Raw genomic sequence first — 24340 nt, forward strand, 5'->3', positions numbered from 1 at the left:
TTATGTTATGGCATTATTTTTGCCGTTCCCTTATACTTAGGTAGTCTCTTGTACAGTAAGAAAATGTATAGCAGGATTGGGTTATTAATCAGGGCTGTGGAGTCGGTAAGCCAAACCTGCGACTCCGACTCCAACTCCACGACTCCGACTCCCACACATATTGCTTATATTTAAGTGAAAAATTTATTGTAGTACAATGTGAACCTCAGACATTTAATCATTTTTATGATCCAATAATCAAGATATTTAGATAGAACAGAATATATATTGGTGTACTACCCGGTTTTCATTCTTTTTGGTACAGATACGATATGGATAGACAGATATGGATAAATAGATAGATAGAACAGATTTCTAATCTGCTTTTGCTATTGAAAACATTATCTATGAGCTCAAAAACCTTTCAGGTGATGCAGTTTTTTAAAAAGATGATCAGCTTTTGCAGCTGAAAAACGTATCCTCAAAAAATACAGGAAAAACGCTGTGTGTGAATGTAGCCTTAGATCAGGAATAGAACAGCCATTTATAGGACATTTCATAACTTTCCCAAACTCCTATGAAAAAATATTCAGCACATCCTGCATTGAATTACTGTACCCAATTTATTATATATTTTAGGAGTCGGAGTCGGTCCATTTTATACCGACTCCAACTCCGACTCCACCAAAATGAGCACCGACTCCGACTCCACGACTCCGACTCCACAGCCCTGTTATTAATATCTATTTTACTAGAGCTAATGTGGGAATATCCTGAAATCTGCATGCCAAATACGAATCTGTCAACAAGTCTATGATACCCCATCTAAGATTAAAATGATGCAGGGGTAGAGACTCTGATTCCAGTGATGTGTCACTTGCTGGGCTGCTATCTGTAGTTTTGCTAAAATCCCTGTTTTATCAGCTGCAGATCTAGCAGTTGAGCTGTCTAACCCCGCCCACACCACTGATTGGCAGCTTTCTTTGCACACTCTGCATAGGCGAAAAGCTGCCAATCAGTAGTGGCGGCGGGGTTACACAGTGCTCAGCATGTGGAGAACTGCTAGATCTGCAGCTGATAAAACAGGAATTTTTTTTCTCAAACCTGCAGCAAGCAGCCCAGTAAGTGACATGCGGCTAGATTCGAGGTCTCTGCTCTGCTGCTATATCATACTGATGTCAGCTGAGGTAGCAACAGCCTGGTGACAGATTTCCCTTTAGATATGCTTTTTGACCCATTGGTACATAATGTAGATGTATTTTGTTTCTGACATTGCAAGTTTGTAAAGCCACATGTGTTCAGCTGCACATTGAGGCACAGCCGCAGCAAAAACTCCATGTATTGCCCTGCAAATAGGCACCGTGCTTTGTGAATGCGCTTTTAGGATTTTGTTTCTTGCGGGGGGTTTTTCTCTCTTTTTTTTTTTTCCATTTTGTATATTTAGGTGGAAGGGTAAAACATTAATTCAGTGAAGGCTTTCCTATTATTTTTTATTTGCTGATCTGCATATTTAATGTTTAAAGGGGTTGCCAAGGTTTATTATGAAATTCTGCTGTCACTCTGTGTGACTGTCACTCCAGTGCCAGCAACGCGACTGGGATGCATGCTCTCGGCCACATTCCGACTAGACATGTGCAACCTCACTGATATCCTTTGTATTGAGCGAAGCCACGCATGTCTCGTTGGAATGTGGCACGCACTGTGAGGATTCACAAGTCTGCCATCACGAGCGTGTGAATACAGACAACCCTTTAACATCCCTAAGGTTCAGCAAGTTTCTTGGTAGTTATCATTAGGCTATGTTCACAGAGAATTTTCTGAGGCATTCACAAAGGATGATTTTTTTTTTAAGTGAGAACGTCTTTAGTAAAACCTCTGTTTTGGAGAGTGGGAAGTTTTCTAGGAGTCTTTCTTTTCTCCTCGCCACGACAGCACCCACTGAGAGAGGGGATCCGCCCCTAGGAACAGGAAACCTACAGAAATAAAAGGGGTGGGCCCCCTCGCCCCCTCAGTTGGTTTCCTGTTCCTACAGGAAACTGCAAGAAGTAGAGGATACCTGGGCTGGGAGGCTGCCTGTGTGGTGTCTGTGGGAACGGCAGGAGCTGCAGCGTCAAGGGGAGTGCTGCTGGTCAGCCCCCCCTCGTCTGTTGAAGGATGGTGAGAGGCCGCCCTGGCTCACGGGGAAGCGCAATGTGATGGGCACTCATCCGGGAGGGTGTGGGCATCGGCTGCCCGGCTCCTCTATTAGGCCGAGGTCTGCGCATGCCCCGGAAGTAGTTGGACAACTTCTGGGGGGGGCCGGAGGAGGCGGTGGAGTCGGCGCGAGGCTTGGTATGACACCTGCGCATGCGCAGATGAGAAAAAGAATGAGAGCACACTCCTTGCCCGAAAGTAGTGAGGATGACTTCTGGGGGGAAGGGGAAGCTGGGGAGGCGCGGTCTATAAAAAGATTATCATGGAGCTTGGCTGGTGTGCCAAGATGTCCTCCTCAGGAGACTCCGTAGCACACTCGCAGGAGGTAGAGGTGCAGGTGCACAGTAAAGCCAAAAGCAGCAGTGGACGCTTCCGGGAGGGTGACTCAATGGAAAAGAGCTGAAGCAGGAAGTCTGTGAAAACTTTCTCATGCTGTGCTGCCGCCTCAGACATTGGTACCGGCTGACAAGCTTCACTGGATGAGTGTTACAGAACTCTACCTATTAAGCTGCCCCTTTTTTCTGTGTGCCCCTTCAGTTTAAAAAAAAAAAGTCTAAACATAGAGAATGTGCTCTGTGCTTACAGCCCTTTCCTGATAGTTACCCCAAGAGGCTTTGTCAAACCTGTATCAGTCAGACTCTGGAGGAAGAATCGTCCGTCACAGCAAGTGATATAGGGCACATGACAAGAGAGGAGCTCCAGGGTCTCAAGAGCTTGGATGAGGTTGGAAGACATAGATCCAGTGTAAGGGAGGCTTCCCCAGTTTCCGGTCCCTCTTCTGATGAGGGGGAAATTAAATCTACTGCTTCCTCTGGGGCATCATCATCATCTTCGGATGAAAAAGGTCGTTCATGTTTCCCCGTGGAGAGGGTTGACATTCTAGTGAAGGCAGTTCGAGGGACCATGGGGATTATGGACGAAAAGGAGGCTAGGACCACGTAAGAGGTTATGTTCACGGGCCTCTCTCAGAGGAAAAGGCGAACATTTCCGATAATAGCCACAGTAAAGGATGTGGTCAGGAAAGAATGGGAAAAGCAAGGACACAGAGGGTTCCTTCCTTCAAACTCAAAGAGGAGGTACCCCTTTGACGAGAACCTAACAACTTGGTCTAAGGTGCCTAAAGTAGACGCTGCGGTAGCGTCAAACTCAAAGCGCTCCACCCTGCCTGTAGAGGATTCCAGTACTTTGGCTGACCCCTTGGATTGGAAGGCTGACACGCTTCTTAAAAATCGTGGGAGTAGTGTACGGGGGCCTTCAAGCCAGCTATCTCAAGCACTTATACGGCTAGATCAATGCTGGTTTGGGTGGAAGAATTGGAGGAGCAGATAAAGTCTGGAGTCTCTACAGACAGATTACTATCCTCTATCCCTTTAATCGGGGGAGCTATGGTGTATTTGGCAGATGCCTCTGCAGACTCCTTACGACTAGCGGCCAGATCAGATCAGCTGGACTGGCTAATGCTGCTCGGTGTGCCTTGTGGCTAAAGGGCTGGAAAGGGGATGTGCAATCTAAATCAAAGCTATGCGCAATGCCATGCCAGGGTGAGTACCTGTTTGGCAAGGTGCTTGATGACATCCTCACTAAGGCAGGGAAAAGAAGGAAGGGGTTCCCTAACCAGTTTCTCCCGTCTTACAGGAGGGCATTCAGGAAGCAGCTGTTTGGTAGGAAGAGATCCTATTGGAATCAGGATCGCTGGGACAATAGAGAGACCAGGCAGAAAGGTGCCCTTTTCAGTGGGTCTTCCTCCAAAGGCAGAGATAAGTTCCGCTAGTCCTGACCTTCCGGTGGGTGGCAGGTTGTCATTCTTCTGCCAGGAATGGGAATAAATAACTTCTAATCCCTGGGCCTTAAACCTCGTATCATCTGGCTTGAAATTGGAATTCGGTCAAATTCCCCCAGACTCCTTTATATTGACTTCTCTAAAGTCTCCAGCACAACAGGAGGCATTGGAGTTGGAAATTAAGGGTCTACTATCTAAGCATGTTCTGGTAGCGGTCCCGGCGAACCAAAGGGGGAGGGGATTTTATTGTCCTTTATTTCTAATTTCTAAGCCAGATGTTCATATAGAACCATCATTAATCTAAAGAAGTTAAATAACTTCCTACGGTCCCATACCTTCAAGATGGAATCTATAAGATCAGCCATTTTGAAACTTTTGTTTCCCAGATGCTTCATGGCGATTCTAGACTTGAAGGATGCTTATTATCATCTACCAATACATGCCGGGTTCCAGAAATATCTGAGTGGCTGTCATCATGGAGGGTCACATCAGTCTTTTTTCAGTTTACGGCAATGCCTTTCGGTCTATCCATGGCTGCTCGGGTCTTCACCAAATTGATGCTGGAGGTGATGGCTTATGTGCGGCTGAAAGACACGTTAATAGTTCCATATTTAGATGATTTTTTGGTGGTAGGAAAGTCTGCCTCCCAATGTGAAGATTGACTTGCTGACACAATTTCATCCTTGCAGGCTTTAGGTTGAATGATCAACTGGGTCAAGTCCAGACTGGTCCCGGTAACTCTTCAGTCCTTCTTGGGTCTACATCTAGATTCTGTAAGTCAGAGATGTCTCCTCCCAGAGTTAAAGACGTTGACAATAATGCATAAAGTGAGGGTGGAAATAGCCTCTTTTAGAGACATCTGAGGGCTATGTCCCTCCTGGGCTCCCTTACATCCTGCATTCCAGCAGTTCAATGGGCCCAGTTTCATACTAGACAGCTGCAGCATGAGGTCCTCGAGGAGGAGCTGCTGCTACAGGGTAGGCTGGATGATAAGATAGCGTTGTCATTGGAGATAGTTAACTCCCTATCATGGTGGCTAGATCAAGATAATCTCTCTAACAGGGTCCCATGGGTGGTGAGACCTTCGAAAGTAGTTACCACGGATGCTAGTCCCTTTGGCTGGGGGGCTAATTTAGGTGATAACTTAGTCCAGGGACAGTGGTCCATAGAAGAGGTCAATGACTCCTCTAATTTAAGAGAATTAAAAGCTATCAATCATGCACTACATGAATTTCTCCCACAGCTACACGGGTCTCATGTGAGAGTCATGTCGGACAATGTTACATCCGTCGCATATTTAAACGGACAAGGCAGAGCACGTTCAAGGACTCTGATGTCTACTACTCAGAGAATCCTCAAGCTGGCAGAATCCCATCTCTTATCTCTAACAGCCCTTCACATCAGGGGAGGGGACAATTTCAGAGCTGACTTCCTCAGTCGTCATACCTTGCATCAGGGGGAATGGACGCTCAGTCATCAGGTCTTCAGAAAGATAGTGGACTTATGGGGGCTTCCAGAAATAGACCTGTTCGCTACCAGAGCCAACAGACAGGTCAGAAGGTTTGCCTCTCTGAACAGAGCAGACTGACCGGAGTTGGTCGATGCCCTCCAGTCCCCTTGGCATTTCCATCTTGATGTTTCCCTCAATGGTGGTACTCCCGTTGGTCACCAGGAAGATCAGGGAGGAGAGGGCGAGGAGGTGATCCTCATCGCTCCATTTTGGCCCAAGAGGCCTTGGTTTTCGTGGCTCAGAGCCATGTCCATTTCCGACCCCCTGGATCCTCCCATCAGATCTGGACCTACTATCTCAGGGCCCATTCTTTCATCCTCAGGTGAAGGGTCTACACTTGACTGCGTGGAACTTGAGGGGCAGTTACTAAGGTTAATGGGGGTTCTCTAGTAACCTGATTGATACCCTTCTGAAGAGTAGAAAAGAATCCACAGCAAGAATATATAGTGGGGTGTGGAGGAGGTTCCTTGAATTTCATATGGGGACCTTCTCTAATGAAGTGCCTATTACTGCCATTCTTGAATTCTTGCAGAGGGGTCGGAGCTGGGTCTTTCCGTTAATACGCTAAAAGTTCACATTTCAGCTCTGGGAGCCCTGTATGGTCACAATTTTGTGGGGGATAGGTGGGTTGTACGATTTATCTTGGCGTGTGAACGTAACAACCCGGTACACATTACTCGTTTACCCCCTTGGGACTTAAACCTGGTTCTTGATGCCCTGACGGGGCCTCCGTTTGAACCCTTAGACTCACTTTGTTAAAACATATTTCGTTAAAGACGGCTCTGATAGTTGCTTTAACGTCAACTAGGAGAGTGAGGCTACGTGCACACGTTGCGGATTGGGGTGCGGATTTGGCCGCGCGGATTTCGTAAAATCCGCAGGTAAATCTGCAGGTCAAAAGACCTGCGGTTTTACCTGCGGATTGCTCTGCGGTTTTGCCCTGTGGTTTTTCATCTCCTCAATGGAGGAGATGGAAAACCACAGCGGAATCCGCAGAAAGAATTGACATGTCAATTCTTTCTGCGGTTTCAAAACCGCGCTGAAAAATCTGCACCGTCTGCACTGCGGTTTTGTATTCCCATAGGGAATAATGGTTCTGTACACCGCAGCACAAACTGCTGCGGACCCGCAGCGGCCAAATCCGCAGCGTGTGCACACACCCTGAGCGACATTCAGGCTCTGTCAATTGACTCTTCCTTCCTGTTAGTATTTCAGGATAGGATAGTTTTGAAGCCAGACCCTTCATATCTCCCTATGGTGGTGGCCAGATTTCATAGAAGTCAGATGATTTTTCTTCCCTCCTTTTTTGATAATCCTTCTCCGGAGGAGGAGAAATTTCACACCTTAGGCTATGGGTGCACACGGTGCGGATTCTGTTGTGGAATTTTCCGCGCAGATTTTGCTAAAGCTGCAGGTAAAATGACCTGCATTTTACCTGCAGATTTAGTACAGTTTTTGTGCAGATTTCCCCTGCAGTTTTCACCTGCAGATTTCTATAAGGGTGTGTGCACACGTTGCAGATTCTGCTGTGGAATTTTCCATGCAGATTTTGCTAAATCCGCAGGTAAAATGACCTGCGTTTTACCTGCAGATTTAGTGAAGATTTAGTGCAGTTTTTGTGCGGATTTCCCCTGCAGTTTTCACCTGCAGATTTCTATAATGGAGCAGATGTAAAACTGCAGCAGAACTGCACAAAAGAAGTGACATGCTGCAGTTTTAAATCCGCACCAAATCTGCGCCGAAAAATCTGCAGCATGTGCACTGCGTTTTTTGTTTTACATAGCCTTTAATGGTACTGTACATCACCTTGCAGTTCTGCTGCAGTACTGCAGGTCCAAATCTGCTGCAGAACTGCACAGAATCTGCACCGTGTGCACATAGCCTTAGATGTGAGGAGAGCTGTCCTAAGTTACATAGACAGAACTCGTCCCTGGAGGCAGAGCAGGGCTCTGTTTGTGTCCTTTCAGGGCCACAGGAAAGGGTCTGGAGTCACGAAAAGCACCTTGTCCCGATGGATCAGAGATGAATCTGTGGCCTACTCAGCAAAAGGTGAAAGTCCTCAGGATGGGATAAAGGCACATTCAACAGGGGCTATGGCATCCTCCTGGGCTGAGAAGGTGGATATTCCGATTGATCTCATATGTAAGGCGGCAACATGGTCTTCACCATCTACATTCTATAGTCACTATAGGCTTGATTTATCATCGTCCTCTGACTTGGTTTTCGGGAGTTTTGTCTTCAACTCGGTGGTCCCTCCCAGGTGATGGGTCTCTAAAAGTCTCTCAGTGGGTGCTGTTGTGACGAGGAGAAAAAGCCAGATTACTTACCGGTAATGCTCCTTAATGGAGTCCACAACAGCACCCACTCGCTTCCCTCCCTTAGTATTATATTGTTGTACATAGTTCACTTGGGGGTGATGGTATATATGAACATAGATAGACATATATTTAGGTACGTTGAGATGTGATGCTATGGCAAAGGACTGAAACTTGTTTGGCAGTTCCTCTCATTCTCTGTAATCCAACTGAGGGGGCGAGGGGGACCACCCATTTTATTTCTGTAGGTTTCCTGTTCCTAGTGGTGGAGCCACTCTCTCAGTGGGTGCTGTCGTGGTCTCCATAAGAGTGTTACTAGTAAGTAATCCGGCTTTTTCCTGGAGCAATTTTGGAATTTTTTCCTGAAGATTTTTTTTCAGCCTTATAATTCAACAGCTCCTAGTTTGGAGTGGATTCCAATTGGATCTACTTCAGAGAAAGAACATGCGCTTTTATTTTTTCCCCCGTCGGATGTTTTTGAAACCTCTTCAGGAAAAAAGTATGCTCAAAAACTCATCATGTCAAGAGCAAAGTGGATTTCCAAAAGAAATGAGTAGAAAGAGCTTTCCAAGAAAAATAAAAAAAATTTGAATATTGTCTTAGAGTTTATTCACATTCTGCAGAAATTGAACTGTGGTGCAGTCTTTAACTCCCTATGATGTAAACTTATGTTGCAGATTTTCACACCTTTCAGTGTATGGGGTGAAATCCTCAGCAAATCCACAAGTAATGCATGCATATTTTATACGAGATCAGTCCTGTAAAGGCACACCTATAAAGGGTTATTCCCAAAATGACAAGTTTTCCCCAGTCCACAGGAAAGAGGATGACTTGCTGGGGGATTTGTCTGCTGTGACCTCTAGTGTTTTCGATATTGAGGCACTGGAACCTTTGAGAATGGGATTCAGCAGCCCCCTTCTCAGTTGAGTGGAGATGCATATGCTTGAACTCCACTCCATTCATTGTCTGTGGAACTGCTGGAGAAAACTGAGCACAGTACTCCACTATTTCCAGCAGTTTTGTATGCCAGCCTTATGGAATGGTGTGGTAAAGTAAGATTCTTCCCATTCCATAAGAGCGATATGTCTTTTAATGAATGAGTCGCATTTTACAATTTGCCTTGGGCCTACACTACTCCAGCAAGGGCTAATGTACATTTTTGTTGTAATTTCCCTGATGTGGCGTAAATTTTTGTGAAATTGTCGGGTGAGCTTCACCCTGCCACAACCCACATCGGCTCTGTCCACGTTAATGAAGGTACACAAGACTGGCATAAAAACAACCAAAAGTCACAGAATGTGTAGGTGTTTTTTTCCAGAATTCTGTCAAAAACACTGAATAATCGGACCCTGTGTTTGGTGAACCTTTTGATGATATGACATGGGAAAGCAAAGGTAACAAAATAAGTCACCCCAAAAACATCACCAAATATAGACCATGGAGTCCCTATATATTCTGTCAATAAAGAGATGGAGGCCAATATAGGCCAGTAACCAGGACGTAGTTACACTAGGGAGATATACGGCAATCCTGGTTAAAGGGAATCTGTCACCTCATTTTAGCCCTATCAGCTGCTGGCACCGCCATCAGGGGCTTATCTGCAGCATTCTGTAATGCTGTCGATAAGCCCCCGATGTAACCTGAAAGATAAGAAAAAAGAGTTAGATTATACTCACCCTGGCGTTCGGTCTGGCCCGTTGGGTGTCGCCGTCCCGTTCGACGCCTCCCATCTTCATGCGATGATGTCGTCCTCCTTGCTTCTCCCTCGGCTCCTGCGCAGGCGTACTGTACTTTATCTGCCCTGTTGAGGTCAGAGCAGAGTACTGCAGTGCGCAGGCGCCGGACCTCTAACCTTTCCCGGCGCCTGCGCACTGCAGTACTTTGCTCTGCCCTCAACAGGGAAGATAAAGTATGCCTGCGCAGGAGCTGAGGGAGAAGCAAGGAGGAGGACATCATCGTATGAAGATGGGAGGTGCAGGACCGGACCGCAACACCCACCGACCCCGCCCCCCCCGGTGAGTATAATCTAACGTGTTTATCTTTCAGGTTTCATCGGGGGCTTATCTGCAGCATTACAGAATGCTGCAGATAAGCCCCTGATATTGGTGGCCTCAGCTTATAGAGCTAAAAAGGGGTGATAGATTCCCTTTAAGAGACAAGGTTCCCAAGTTGGGTTCCAACTTGTAGTCAAACTGAATGAGGAACTTGGCACTGAAAAGGTGGCCGTGAATGAAACAAGTTTCATTGGCAATCTATAGTTGTTAACGGTTTGGTCCTGAGTATGGACCTTCATCAGAACTGAAAGACTGAATATAAAAACAGTTAAAAGGAGATAAACTAGAGAATATGAAGGCTGGAATATACACAGGGTACATGTTTTTTCACAAAAATGTTCAATAGATTATAATACATTTACTGTATATACTTGCGTATAAGCCGACTCTAGTATAAGCCAAGGCACCTAATTTTGCCACGGAAAACTGGGTAAGCTTATTGACTCTAGTATAATCCGGGTATGCATTGTCCCCCCATCCCTGTCCTGGTATGCGTGGCTCCCCCGTCGCTGTCCTGGTATGTGTGGCTCCCCCCGTTGCTTTCCTGGAATGCGTGGCTCCCCCCTATCCTGTCCTGGTATGTGTGACTCCCCCTATCCTGTCCTGGTATGTGTGACTCCCCCTATCCTGTCCTGGTATGTGTGACTCCCCCTATCCTGTCCTGGTATGTGTGACTCCCCCTATCCTGTCCTGGTATGTGTGACTCCCCCTATCCTGTCCTGGTATGTGTGACTCCCCCTATCCTGTCTTGGTATGTGTGGCTCCCCCCGTTCTGTTCTGGTATGCGTGGCTCCCCCCACCCCCCCGTCGCTGTCCTGGTATGAGTGGCTCCCTCCGTCTTGTCCTGGTATGAGTGGCTCCCCCCATAGCTGTCCTAGTATGCATGCTTCCTATTACAAACAAAAAATAAAAAATCCTACTCTCCCTCCAGCGTACCCTCGCAGCACCTCGTTCCGGCTTCCAGCAGCTCTTCCTGTGCTGAGTGATCCCGTGGCGCCTCTCATTAAGGTAGGGAATATTCCCTCCACGCCTATGGGAGTGGAGATGCGTGCACATTCATTGCCTTTATGCGCGGCGCCACTTGATCGCTCAGCACAGGAAGAGCTGCTTAAAGCCGGAACCAACTAGATTCTGCGAGGACGCCGGAACCAACGAGATGCAGGGTGTGCAGGAGGGTTAGTAGGATGTCTTCTCGAAGCCGGTGGCTGCGGGTGTCCCTGAGCGCACTATAAGATAAATGAATATTCATTTCTCTTTAGCAGCGGCACAGGCTTTAGCCGCAGCCACCAGCTCCTGCCTCTGTGACCCGCCGCTCCCCCTCCCCCGCCAGCTTTCTGGGACTACTGACTTGTGTATAAGCCGAGGGAAGCATTTTCAGCGCAAAAAAGTGCTGCTTATACACCAGTATATATGGTATATTGATCCATGTGGTGAAAGAACATATGTTTGTACACATTCACAAATGCCATCTATAGATGAGGTTAAATGATATAAAGTCTTTACCAAGTGGTGTTAGAAGGTTCCTATAGTGCTGCACACCACACAAGGCAATCCATTCTGATGAAGGTCCATACTCTGGACTTAGTTACAGAATTGCCCATAGCAACCAATTAGAATTCACCTTTTATTTTTCAAACTGGTCTGGAAAATGAAACCTGCAGTGTGATTGGCCTATGAGCCATAGAGTTTTCAGTAGCCATTTGTGGGTGAGGTTAGTGCATGTTTATTATTTATTTTTTTATTTATTATTATACATTTATATAGCTCCATTTATTCCATGGCGCTTTACAGGTAAAAGGGGAAATATAGACAAGTACAATAAGCATGTGTAAGACAAGGGGAACAAAAGTACAGTAGGACCCTGCCCGCGAGGGCTCAGTCTGGTGTAGACCCGTCCTCTGCACTCGTTTTCTGCTGCACTCTCTCATTACCTTTTTATTATGTTGTGCACCTTCATTTTACTGATACCTAGTGTATGGTATATACAGCTCTGGCAAAAATTGAGATCACTGCAAAATGTTCAGTTTGTCTGATTTTTCTCTTTATAGGTATATTTTTGAGTAAAATGTAAATTGCTCTTTTGTCTATAAACTACTGACAACATGTCTTTGAATTTCCAAGCAATAAATTTTGTATTTATTTTCAGAAAATGAGAAATGGTCAAAAGAACAAAAAAAACAGTGCTTGCAGTCCTCAAATAATGCTAAGAAAACAAGTTCATAATCATTTAGAAACAACAATACTAATGTTTTAACTCGGGAAGAGTTCAGAAATCAATATTTTGTGGCATAACCATGATTTTTAATCACAGTTTTCATGTGTCTTAGCATGCTTTCCACAAGTCTTTCACACTGCTTTTGGGTGACCTTATGCCACTACTGGTACAAAAAAAATTAAGCAGTTCTTCTTTGTTTGATGACTTGTGACTATCCATCTTCCTCTTGGTTACATTCCATGGGGTTCAGGTCTGGAGAATGGTCTGCCCACGACAGGGATTTGATGTGGTGGTCTCTTAATTTTTTGCCAGAGCTGTATATAGTGATTTGTGTACCAGGCACGCTTGTAGCTAATTACATCATTGCTTACATTGTCAGACCTTCTTTGGGGGAAAAAGATGGAAGACAGACCCTTTCTGGCCGACATGGCAATAACAAGGGAACCTTACAGACCTCATTATAATTCAGTAGGATTTTTATAGCATCTGTCAGAAAACATCCATTGTAGTTGTCATGGTTCCAGTGTAAATGGAAATCACAACACCAGTGTGAACAGGACCTTATAGATAAAGCTCTAAAGTGCTTTTCGGGTTGCAGGACATCTGTTTGATTGAAAAGCTACCTTTGCCCTTTCCTCTTTTTTTTTTTTTTTTTTTTTTAAATACATGGAGGCTATGTGTGTTTTGTTCTTTTGTTTTTTTTTTTTCTTTAGAAAAGGTGCAAAACCCTTTTATAAGTAGTTCCCAGACTAAGCTGTGTACACTGCAGATACGATTTGACACTGGAAAGTCTGTGTAATTCCGCTATATGTGTACAGAGCCTTTGTTTTGGAATAACATGAAATACAAAACTATTCCTGAGTTTGTGGAGCTCGGTGATACGCGTATCAAATACTCTGGTTTATACTCACGGTTCAGTCATCCAAGTTTGAAACATGGAAATTCCCAGTTAGAAATCTAAAGAGTACGATTGTATTCCAGTTACTGGTGTAATATCGGATTATTGTGCTGTACATACTGGGGTATAGTACTGGTCAAACGTTTGGCCATACCAATTTGTGCACTGGGATCTGTGTTCTTCTTGTAATGTGCACATTGCAAATTCAGACTGAAGACTTCAAAATCACAAAGGCACATGGAGTCTGTAAACCAGCATATGTGATAAACCTTAGATTTCTCCAACCCTTTTCCTCTGATGGCAGCTTTACACCTCCAGCTTCATCAGGTATTCACCTGGAATACTAATGAATAGGTATGCCATGTGAAGAGTTCATTTGTGGAATAGCTGACCTTCAGAAAGTGTTTTGTACAGGCGGTGTTGGTGCGCAGCTCCATACAGTACTGATCTCTAATCCTCAGCTGTTCTAAGCCAGGATATGGCAAGAACCACTCAACTAAGTAAAGGAAAATAACAATCCTTCATTAGGGCTCATGCACATGATCTTCTCATCGGTCTGAGTGCATTCCGACAAAGCATTGGATCTCACTCAGACCAGTGTTATTCTACGGGGCTGTTCACATGTCCATTTATTTTTCCCCTCGGGCAGAGCCGTTCCCAACTCAGCCAAACAGCAAAGTACATGGAAACCATCATACTTCACTCGGATGGTACCTGAGTGCAGTCGATATCCACGGACTGACGCAATGGATAAGATTGAGACATTTTTATCTCCATTCAAGAGACTTTGAGCACACTTTGATGGGAGTGTCATCTGCATAATCGACCCGATTCTCTCGGATGAGACAATATACGCTTGTGTGACCCTAGCCTGACTTTCATACTCGAAGATCAGTCAATCTGTAAAGTTGGTAGAACCTTGGAGGTATCTTCAAGTGCAGTCAAGAAAATTATTACTCACTTTTGGTGAAACGGACTCTCATGAGGACTTCGCCAGAAAGGAAGGCCAAGAGTTACTGCTACTGCAGAGGATAAATTCATCAGAGTTGCCAACCTCAAAAATCACAAGATAACAGGTCTCATAAATGATGCACAGACAACAAGTAGCAGACACATTTCAACATCACCTGTCCAGAGGAGACTGCAAGAAGCTGTCCTTTATGGTCAAATTGCTGCAAAGAAGCCACTACTGTGGACCGCAAATAGGAACATGAGACTTCTTTGAGTCAAGTGACACAAAGATGGAACATAACATCAGTGGAAATCTGTACCATAGCCTAATGAGTCAAAATATGAGATTTTTGGTACCAACCACCATTCGTGTGAGGCATCAAAAGGGATAGAGGATGGTTTCTCCTTGAGTGGACATGGATGTGAAGCATGGAGGAGATGTGGTGGTGTCGGGTTGTTTTGCTAGTGACAGTGTTTGTGACTAAGACACCCTTACCCAGCACTGGTAATTCAGCATTCTGCAATGACATGTCATCTCACCTTGTTTGCACTTTTTTCAACTATGATTTGTGTTGCAACGGAATAAGGATCCATAACAACTCTATATAAAGGGATATGTGACTGAGAACGAAGGGGATGGCGTGCTGTAGCCGAGAACATGGCCTCCACAATCATCCACCTCAACCCAATTGTGATACTTTTGGATAAGTTGAACAACGGAGTGAACTCCTTCACAACTAAGAGAAAGCCATTCTAGGTGTCTACCTGAAAAGATGCTTGAGAGAGAGTCAAGGGTGTGTAAAGCGGTCATCAGAATAAAAGAGGGGTACATTGAGGAATCTAAGGTTTAACACATAATCAGGTTTGTTTTCACACATGTTTCTATATTCCTTGTATCTATATTTGTTCATTCATGACTTTATTGCCTTCAGTCGGAATTTGCCATGTGCACTTTCCAGCAAGGCCATTATGCAAACAAGTGTGTCCAACGTTTTTGACTGGTAATGTATAAAGGCTCATTTTCTTGATGATACTGGTGTGGACATGTACATCTGCTTATTGTATTGCTAATAGGATTTACTGAATGATGGACGTAAAAACTTCATACAGACCTGGTACAGGACAATACCAATAGTTAAATGGCCATAGACAGCTGTCAAGGTGCTCAGATACATGAGATGAATGTCGGCCTAACTTGATAGATATGGTAGAACCGGCTAATAGACTTGAAGGGTGGGCTCGTAATCCTGATTCTTCCCTTATTGCAGATGTTGAGACAAAGAATGGTTGGCCATGTTGGTTTCAGTATGGCCGATTCTATTGCTCTTATTGACAATACATAGTTGCCAGAGGCATCTAGGTAACGACCCAGATGTGTACAGGTATTGGGGGTGTCGAGAGCAGTGGCAATGGGCCAAATAAACATTCAGCCATCAGCTATGATAAATGCACAGCTTACTCTAGCCATCTTCTTCTATCGCGTGGTGGAATATATGTTATTGCCTAGTATTTTACTTTTGAGCCCTGCTGCTGTGGATTTGCCATTTTTGGACCCCCCCAATGCTTCTCAGGGTACACAATGCACATGTTATGTGTCTAAAACTAACCCTGGTGGGTCCACGGCAGAGACATCCAGGCATAAGATTTCACATACACCTACACTTAATAAACGTCCCTAGACTGGAAGGTTGCTTTAAGCCAAGAGCAAATGTGAACCCAAAAAAGGAGCAAAGCATTTAATCTTTCCCTTATACTTCCCTGATTTACAGACAAATGCCCCATTCTATCTGTTTTGACCATACAATATGTTGCATTAGTGTAGAGAGGATCCTGTGGAAATCCACAGCAGGTTTTCAGGCTTGGAAAACTCACAGCATGCCATAAATTTCTCAATTGCTAGTACATTGCCTTGTACGGTGCAATAAATGATCATGGCATTACGTCTCATGTACCGTGCATTATCTGTTACGGAAATGAAATTCCTAAAATTAATGAATGGTTAATGGCACAAAATGTAGAAATTACCTAAAGTGCCTTTCAATAAGCTACTAACCTCTGATGATCTGTGACGATCCAGCTTGTCGTTGACTGTAATGACGAGGCCTGGTGGCATGGCTTTTTTAAAGATGGTTGGCAGTCCCCTACTACATGTCAGCCTATAATGTTTGTGATAGCAGCTCTATTTTTAGTTGCTACTTTTGTTTCCAGAAAAAGTCTTCTGATTTTTTAGTCATTTTCTAAACTCCTTATTTTCCTATGTGTTTTGAGCATTGGTCTTTAATGTAACTTCAATATGTTTTCCAGGTTTATTCCAGAGCTAATGAGAAAGAGCCATGCTGCTGGTGGCTTGCTAAAGTTAGAATGATAAAGGGTGAGGTAGGAATATGTCTACATTTATTTTTTGTCCTATTTGTGCTATAGCTTGTGATTGAATACAGTGAGCTTTGCTCTATTAGCTGGGAAAAACTACCAAAAAAAGAGTTGTCAAGTTAGAAGACGCCTTACATGATTGTTTGTTTTTCATCCTGCCTAGTTCTACGTGATAGAATATGCAGCTTGTGACGCCACCTATAATGAAATTGTCACCATAGAAAGGCTGCGGTCTGTAAATCCAAACAAGGCGGCAACGAAAAACACCTTCCACAAAGTGAAGCTCGACGTTCCCGAGGATTTGCGGCAAATGTAAGTACTGTATCTTTTTGGACTTTAAGGCGAATTTTTAGCAAGAAACATATCTTGTTAAAAAGTGGCGTGTCTTAATAGTCCAGAGGCAGCTTCCTATGATCAAGGACAACCCTGAGACTGCATCCTTCCCGATGAATGAGAGAACTGCTCTCTCCTCATACCCAATATGATCTATGTGATCGTTGCAGGACAGGAGAGGAAGCTACCAGGACCTGCACATCATGATAGCTGCACAGATCCTGCAGGTCCTGACTAACTGAAGGACTTTTCTGGTTATGTGATCAGTCACATACCTGGAAGAAATTTTAAAATGTGGTAACGTATGGAGTGTGTGTTTGTGTAAGGAGTAGAGCTGTGTGTGTGGCTGTGTGTATGTAGCAAAACTGTGTGTGTATGTAGGACAGCTGTGTGTATGAAGCAGAACTGTATGTTTGTGTGTGTGTATGTAGCAGAGCTGTGTGTATGTAGCATAATTGTGTGTGAAACTGAGCTTGCTGTGTATGTAGCAGAGCTCTGGTGGCTGTACGTATGTAAGACAGCTGTGTATATAGCAGAACTTTGTGTGTGTGAAGCTGAGCTGTGTGTATGGCTATGTGAAGCTGAGGTTGGTGTGTATGTAGCAGAGCTGTGTGTATGTAGCAGAGCTGTGTGTATGTCTGTGTGTGAGAAGTTGTGCTTTGTGAATATTTACTATCCATGAAGCAGCGCTGTGTATATGTGTGCACTGCAGAGTGTGTACATAATGTGCAGCTACATATGTATAATACACATGCTGCAGAGAAATATTCACAGGAGAACTACTACCTCTCTGTTAAAATGAGTGGTTTTGACCCCTCCACCTCTTTACGTTTCTAGGGAAGTTTATTAATGAGTATAAAATATGTTTTTCCTATTTATTTTTTGCTATCTAAACCTGGAGTGGGTATTTTAGTAAAGTGCGTCCAAAAGTCAGAACAGTACGGTATACTAAAAGTAGAATTACTTAAAGGCAAATCTGGTGTTAATGTGCAGGTTATTGGCATTATTATCCTGCCTGCGCTTAGACAACCGCTGCTGGGAGAAAAGATGGATTTTTGCTACCTTTGAAATCTTTCTTGGAGCCTTCATTGGGGTATACTGGTAATTATGGGTGTATGCTCCTGTTACTAGGAGGCTGACAGTAGGCAAAAAGAGTTAACTCCTCCTCAGCAGGGTAAACTCGCCAACTGGCACAAAGCTCGTCAGTTTCTGAAAAAGCAGTAGGAAAAGCAACAACAAAAAACTATACACAGTCCCATCATAGGCACAAAACAGGGAAGTTTATGTCCCCTAATGAAGGCTGCAAGAAGCAATTTTACAGTGAGTATCAAAAATTCTTCTTTCTCAAACATGGGGCATCCTTAAGCAGTCCCAAGGGAGGGAAGAGATTATCGTGCTCAAATCAGGTCAGGCGACGGACAACCGCCATTTGCAGCACCCCTCTACATGAGCCAGCATCAGCTGAGGCGTAGGTACCGGGTGAGTCATAAAGGACGGACGTTTTTAAACTAATCATAAAATCGTTAAATATTTATTAAATATAAATGTATTCACAAATTTGGTTACGTATACTAATAGCATTTGACAAATTCAAGTGTGGAAAACAACATCTGCCATGTGGTGGCCATTATCAGTGATGCATTTCCAAAGGCGTTCTTGGAAGTTGGCATCAACACGTTCCAACACAACTCTGTCGATTTGGGCAACTTCCACTCGAATAGCTTCCTTCAGTTCTTGTAATGATCGAGGCTTAAGCTTGTATACACGTGATTTGAGGTGACCCCATAAGTAATAATTGCACATGGACAGGTCTGGGGACCTAGGAGGCCAATTAATATCGCCAAACCTGGAAATGATGCGACCAGGGAAGAGAGGGCGAAGAACGTTCATTGTTGCTCCGGCTGTGTGGGCCGTTGCCCCATCTTGTTGAAACCACACACTAGAGATGGGGATATGTTGCCGTCGTAACTCAGGAACAAAGAAGTTATTTATCATGGCGATATAACGTTGTGAGTTCACGGTAACAGTATTGCCATTATCGCCTTCGAAAAAGTACGGACCGATCACGCCATATTTGCCCATAGCGCACCACACCGTTACCTTAGGGCTGTGCAGCGGTCATTCATGTAATTCTTTCGGATTTTCATAGGCCCAATAACGGCAGTTCTGCTGATTAACCATGCCATTGACATGGAAATGAGCTTCATCACTCATGAATAAAATAAGGTTGTCGTTTTGCTCAATAATTGCTTCCATCTCATGTGCGAACTTCAGTCGCGCTGCGTAATCCCCGCGCTCCAACTGTTGCACAATGGCCAATTTATAGGGGTGGAAATGCAGGTCTAAATGCAAAATACGCCTTACTGTACGATTACTGAGGGCAAGTTCTAAAGAATGTTTCCGAGCAGATCGACTCGGACTACGCAGCATGGCTTGCCTGACGCGTTCCACATTTTCAGGGGTACGTGCCGTTCGTGGAGCCCCCGGTGGTCGTTTGTTCATTAGTGTACCTCGTGTACGGAGTGCTTCAACCCAACGTAGGATAGTGTTACGAGCGGGAACAGCTTGATTTCTGTGAATATTGAAATGACGCCGAAACTCACGCTGAATGGCTGTGATACACTCATTATTCTTGACAAAACTGTCGTACGCAAAAACGCGATGTTCTATCGTCCACGGCACCATAGCTTAAACTGAGACTAAAATAAAAACAATGCTTTCACCTCACAAACATAACCCCGCCTCCCGCACATCTCTACCTCCACCTGGTGGTGAGTTATAGCCACTTCAAATACATCCGTCCTTTATGACTCACCCGGTATTTACCCTGTAGAATCTTGCGAATGTATGAAGCGATGGCCCAGATAGCGGCCTTTCAAATCTGGGTTGCAGAGGCCTTGTGGCAAACGTTCCAGGATGTCCCCACCACACAAGTTGATTGAGCCCTCATTTCAGGACTGGGTGGTTTATCCTTAATTTGATAAGCCTCCAGCATAGTCGAGCGGATTCAGCGGGCTATAGTAGACTCGTAGGCAGTGAGTTCCTTACAATGACCCTCAGGAATGACAAACAAGGCATCCAAACGTCTGAAGGATGCTTTTCTTGAAAGGTAGAGATGTAAGGCTCTGACTAGGTCCAGCTTGTGGAGAGACCTTTCCAGGGGATGGGTGGAAGGAAGGGCAATATCCTCGTTGATATGTAATGGGGAGACTAACTTAGGAAGGAATGAAGGAACTGGTCATAGGAGGGCGATGAAAGGAGAGCGGCAAGAGAGAGCTGTTCATTTTGAGACCCGTCTGATGAAAGAAATTGCAACCAAGAAGGCAACCTTGCAGAATAGTAGGGAAGATGCGATGACCAGAATGGGTTCAAAGAGGGGTCCCTGAATAACGCTCAATAAAGATCCACGGGTCCACAGGAGGACGATATGGTGGTGGCACTGGGTGAATAGCTCCCTGAAGGGAAGTCTTGACCTGAAGATGAGAGGCGAAATTCCTTTTAGAGTGCAGAGATCTGACCCTTGAGAATACGACTGGACTCTAGCCCTGATTGTAAGAACGACAGATCGGATGGAAGGGAAAAAAATATGGGAGCTGTGTGGCTTTTTTCATGCCTGCAAAAGAAGGCCTTCCAGGTCCGATGATAAATGCATGAAGACTAGAGTTTCGTTGCGCTGATCATGGTCTGTATGACCTGAGACTAGAAGCCTCACGATTGCTGCTTCAATGTCATTGCCATTAAAATGAGAGACCAAGAATTCTGGTGGAAGATGGGACCATGAGAAAGTAGGTCTGGTCAGGCTGAGAGTTTCCAGGGTACATCTGTGACTAGGTTGACTACCTCTGTGTACCAGGCTCTTCTGGACCAATCTGGAGCAACTAGGATAACTGTAACTCCTTTTTCCTTGATCTTCTTAATATGAGCCTGGGGATCAGCGGAAGAGGTGGAAAAAGGTACGAGAGATGAAACTAAGACCATGAGATTACCAAGGCATCGTGACAGACCGCCAGGGGGTCGCAAAACCATCCACGTAATGAGAGACCTTGTGATTCATACGAGACGCCAGCTTATCGACGTCAGGAGTGCCCCACCTCTGACACATCTGTTCGAACACAGAGGGGTTGGGAAACCACTCGCCGATGACAGGCCCTACCGGCACATGACGCTCTGCCCAGGCCAGAATCCGTGAGACCTCTAACATGACGGACTCTGCCCAGGTGGTTTATGCCACGGCCAAGCATTGTCGGATTGAATCTAAGCTCTTCGGCCCACTGGACGGTCCTGCCTGTGAAGAAGAAAGAGAGAGCTAAATGTCTCTGATTTACAGAAGGTTGATGGAAAGAGAGGTTTCCTGAGAGTTCCATTGGCCCTGGACTGTGTTGAAGGAAGACCAACCCTCATCCGAGGAGACTGGCAGCCGTCGTGGCTACTTGTCAGTGAAGAGGGAGGAATGATCTTCCGTGCCGAATGGAGGGAGAGAGACTCCACCATTCCAATGACTGCTTCACTCTGAGAGACAGAAGTATGGGGCGATCCAGTGGAGAGATCCTTTTGTCCGCAGCTGAAAGGAGGGCCAGTTGGAGGGGACGGGTATGAAAATGCATAAGAGACAGTTTGCTTCATGGCAATCATCTTGTCTAGTTCTCCCGTGCAGAGTCGAAAAGAGCATGGGGATGGTTGAATCCCCAAATGGAGTGCCCAGATCTTCTCTTGAAGAAGGACTCTAGGGCGAGCAGCATTCAGCAGCATGCCTAGGAAAACTAGGCACTGGGCCTGGATCAGAGATTACTTTCCCGTGTTGGCTACCCAATGTAGATGGGTAAGAGTGTCCATGGTAATCTGTAGACTTTAGTAACCGTCTCGTAACGATGGGCCCTTGATAAAGTCGTCGAGGTAGGAGATGATTACTATTCCCTTGGAGTGCCATGAATGGCCATTGCAGTCGCCATAACCTTTTGTAAAGGTTTCTCGGCTTTCCCCTGGACCACAAAGCCGAGAAACCTCTGATGCGCCACGCAAATCGGAATGTGGAGATGAGCATCCTAGATGTCCACTGAGCAGAGGAATTCCTCGGGTTCCATAGAGGCAAAATCACCAAGTTGAGGGATTCCATCCTGAAATGAGGGAGTGTGCACCTGCCAGTTTAGTAGCTTGAGATCCAGGATAGGACGGAGTAAGGCATCCTTCTTTGGGACCATGAAGAGGTTGGAATAGAAACCTGAGTAGCATTCTTGAGAGGAAACGGATACTATGACCACTGCCTGGAGGAGAGAGGAGATGGCTTGAAAGAAGCCGGGGACTTGAGCTGGGACTCTTGGAGGGCAGAACATGAAGAAATGTCTGCATGGAAGAGAAAAGAATTATATCTTGTAGCCTGTGGTAGCAATCTCCTTGACCCAGACATCGTCGACAATGGAGAGCCACGCGTCCTGGTAAAGAAGATGGCCACCAATCCTGATCGGATTCCCAGGTAGGGGGTGACCTGACATGGGGAAGAGAATCTATTAGATCAGAACCCTGGGGACTTGGTAGAGCGATTATTTGGGCACCATGCCGGGGCGGGTTTGAAGGACTGCTTCCTTCTCTCTCACTGGGCAGGAGACCGGTCTCAGGGGAGGAGAAATGACGAAAGGGACAAAACTGAAGAGAGTGTCTCCTGATAAATGGACGCTTAGGCGTGAAAGAGAGATACTCTTGCCGACGGTGGCATCCGAGATGAGATGATCCATAGAAGGGGAGATTGGTGAGGGACTTTTTGGATGTCAGGTCCACAATGTAGGCCTTGAGCCAGAGAATCCTGAGTATGGCTACATTGTTAGTAACATGGCAGAACAGCTGGCGGCACCAAGAGACGCGGCAAGCAAATATTTACCTGTGTGGGCAATCTGGTCTGCCAGATCAGCCAGTTGATTCAGCAAGGCTACTGATGAGATACCCTGCTAAAGGAGTTTTTCCCAGGCGGAAACTGAGTTGGCCACCCATGTGGAAGCGAAGGCGGGACAGAGAGAGGCTCCAGCAGCCTCAAAACCAGAGAGAAAGGAACCATCAGGGAGTGACAGGAAAGTCTTAGCGGTCTCAGTCATGAAACTGTGGGGTCCACAGCTGGGGAATCTGCCCATTCGCTGAGGAGATCGCGACCAAAAGCGTATAAGATATCCAACTGCTTTCTACCTGGGAAGCGCTTTTCCAGTTTCTCCCACTGTTTGCGAAAGATTCCTTCAAATTCCTTGTGATTGGAAAACACCAGAGGAGGGTTTTTTTTGCCTTTTATGAATGAGAGTGAGTGATCTGGGGAAGGACACTCCTACTCCTTTTAATATTTAGGGTCTGATTGATGACAGATATATTAGATTGTCTAACATATCCGATTCAGACTCTGAATCAAGGTCAGACCCCAGAATGACCTCAGGAGAGGAGGAGTGGGATACCGAGGGCAACTTGAAGGATGCAAAGGGGAAGCAAACAAAGAACTTAAGTGTGCCTGCCTCTTGGACCTTATCCTTGGTCTGCCATACTGAGGGTGACAGATGGGCTGCAATTTTGGCAGGAATCCAAGTCCTGACCTGTAGGCCACTTCTTTTTGCAGAGGGCACAGGCGTAGTGCATGACTGTGGTGGAGAAATACAAGTGAAACCCTCTGGGTCTGCATATGTATAGGCCTTGGGCGTAGATAGGCTGCTAAGGAAAGCTGTAAGCCTAAGAGGGAAAGAAAATAACAGCCTGTACAAAGCCTACCCGGTCCTGGATGCAGAGAAATTCGTCTCAGCAGGCCTGTTCTCCTGTTGTGAAGAGACAAGTTCTAAAGAAAACAACGGAGTGGAGCCGAAGCTGGAGCTGTAATATTGCCGGAGGCAGTGAAGGAAGAGGTGGGCCCAGAAACTATGTGCTGAAACCCCACGCTGTGGGAAATGAAACCAACGCTCCCATAAAAGGGAGCTGATTGACTGGCGCTCAAGAGAGGGCATGAACAAGCCCCCTGAGGAAATTAAACAAGGGTTCTCATAGTAGGGAAAGCGCATGCTGATTGGCTGGCACTCATGTGGGGCTTGAGGCCAGAACAAGGAGAGTGGAGGTCTTAGAAAGCCGGGGACTAAATTTTAAGTGTAGTGTAGTTTTCAGCACTTTTCAGCACTAGTTTTCAGCCGCCTTAAAGAGGAACTGTGGAGAGAGGGTTGTACCTGTCTGTTGAGGTCCTGACTCCTTCTCAATCCATAGGACAGCATTAGGAGCCCCCAGGTGAGAAGGGAGTCACTCTAAAGGCGTTGTCCTCCTCATATCGTCTTGGTCCCAGTTGGTGCAGAAGGCTGTGTCGACCCTGAGGGGGGAGGGTCACTTGAGAAGTGACAACTGTCTTCCTCCCGGCCCGCGAAGACGGGTGGGAAAAAGGCAAAGACTGACTGCCACAAAAAAAAATGCATGCACACGAAATGCGACAAAATAACGCATTACAGTCTGTGGACATGCGTTCATCTGCGTTTTTGTGCGCATGCGTGTTTTGCGTAAACATGTCTAGACACTGGTTTAAACCACCCCCTACACAAAGAAACATTGTTTGATGTCCCATTGGTGGAGTCTGTTTCAAGGATTTTTCAAGGATTTTCCTCCTGTGAAATGCAACACCTAGAGAACGCAAGCACATAAACACAAACACATGCAAAAACGCATGCACGTTTTGCATGCATTTTTACTTGCGCACGATGCGCTGCACACAAAGACGCCAATGTAAAACTAGCCTAAGCCAG

At 45.5% G+C, this 24340-nt stretch overlaps 1 protein-coding gene across 2 annotated transcripts in view; it reads left to right on the forward strand.

Moving 5' to 3' along the window:
• FMR1 (fragile X messenger ribonucleoprotein 1) overlaps positions 1-24340 on the forward strand; it is a 90476-nt gene that overhangs the window by 22540 nt on the left and 43596 nt on the right. For both annotated transcript variants that reach the window (XM_073543588.1, XM_073543589.1), the window contains 2 exons: positions 16200-16271; positions 16429-16577. In XM_073543588.1, the coding sequence (XP_073399689.1) occupies positions 16200-16271; positions 16429-16577 (221 nt within the window). The remainder of the gene's footprint in view (positions 1-16199; positions 16272-16428; positions 16578-24340) is intronic.

The sequence above is a fragment of the Dendrobates tinctorius genome, unplaced genomic scaffold, assembly GCF_039654945.1.
Source record: "Dendrobates tinctorius isolate UK_male_01 unplaced genomic scaffold, ASM3965494v1 ptg000133l, whole genome shotgun sequence".
NCBI classification, from domain to species: Eukaryota; Metazoa; Chordata; class Amphibia; order Anura; family Dendrobatidae; genus Dendrobates; species Dendrobates tinctorius.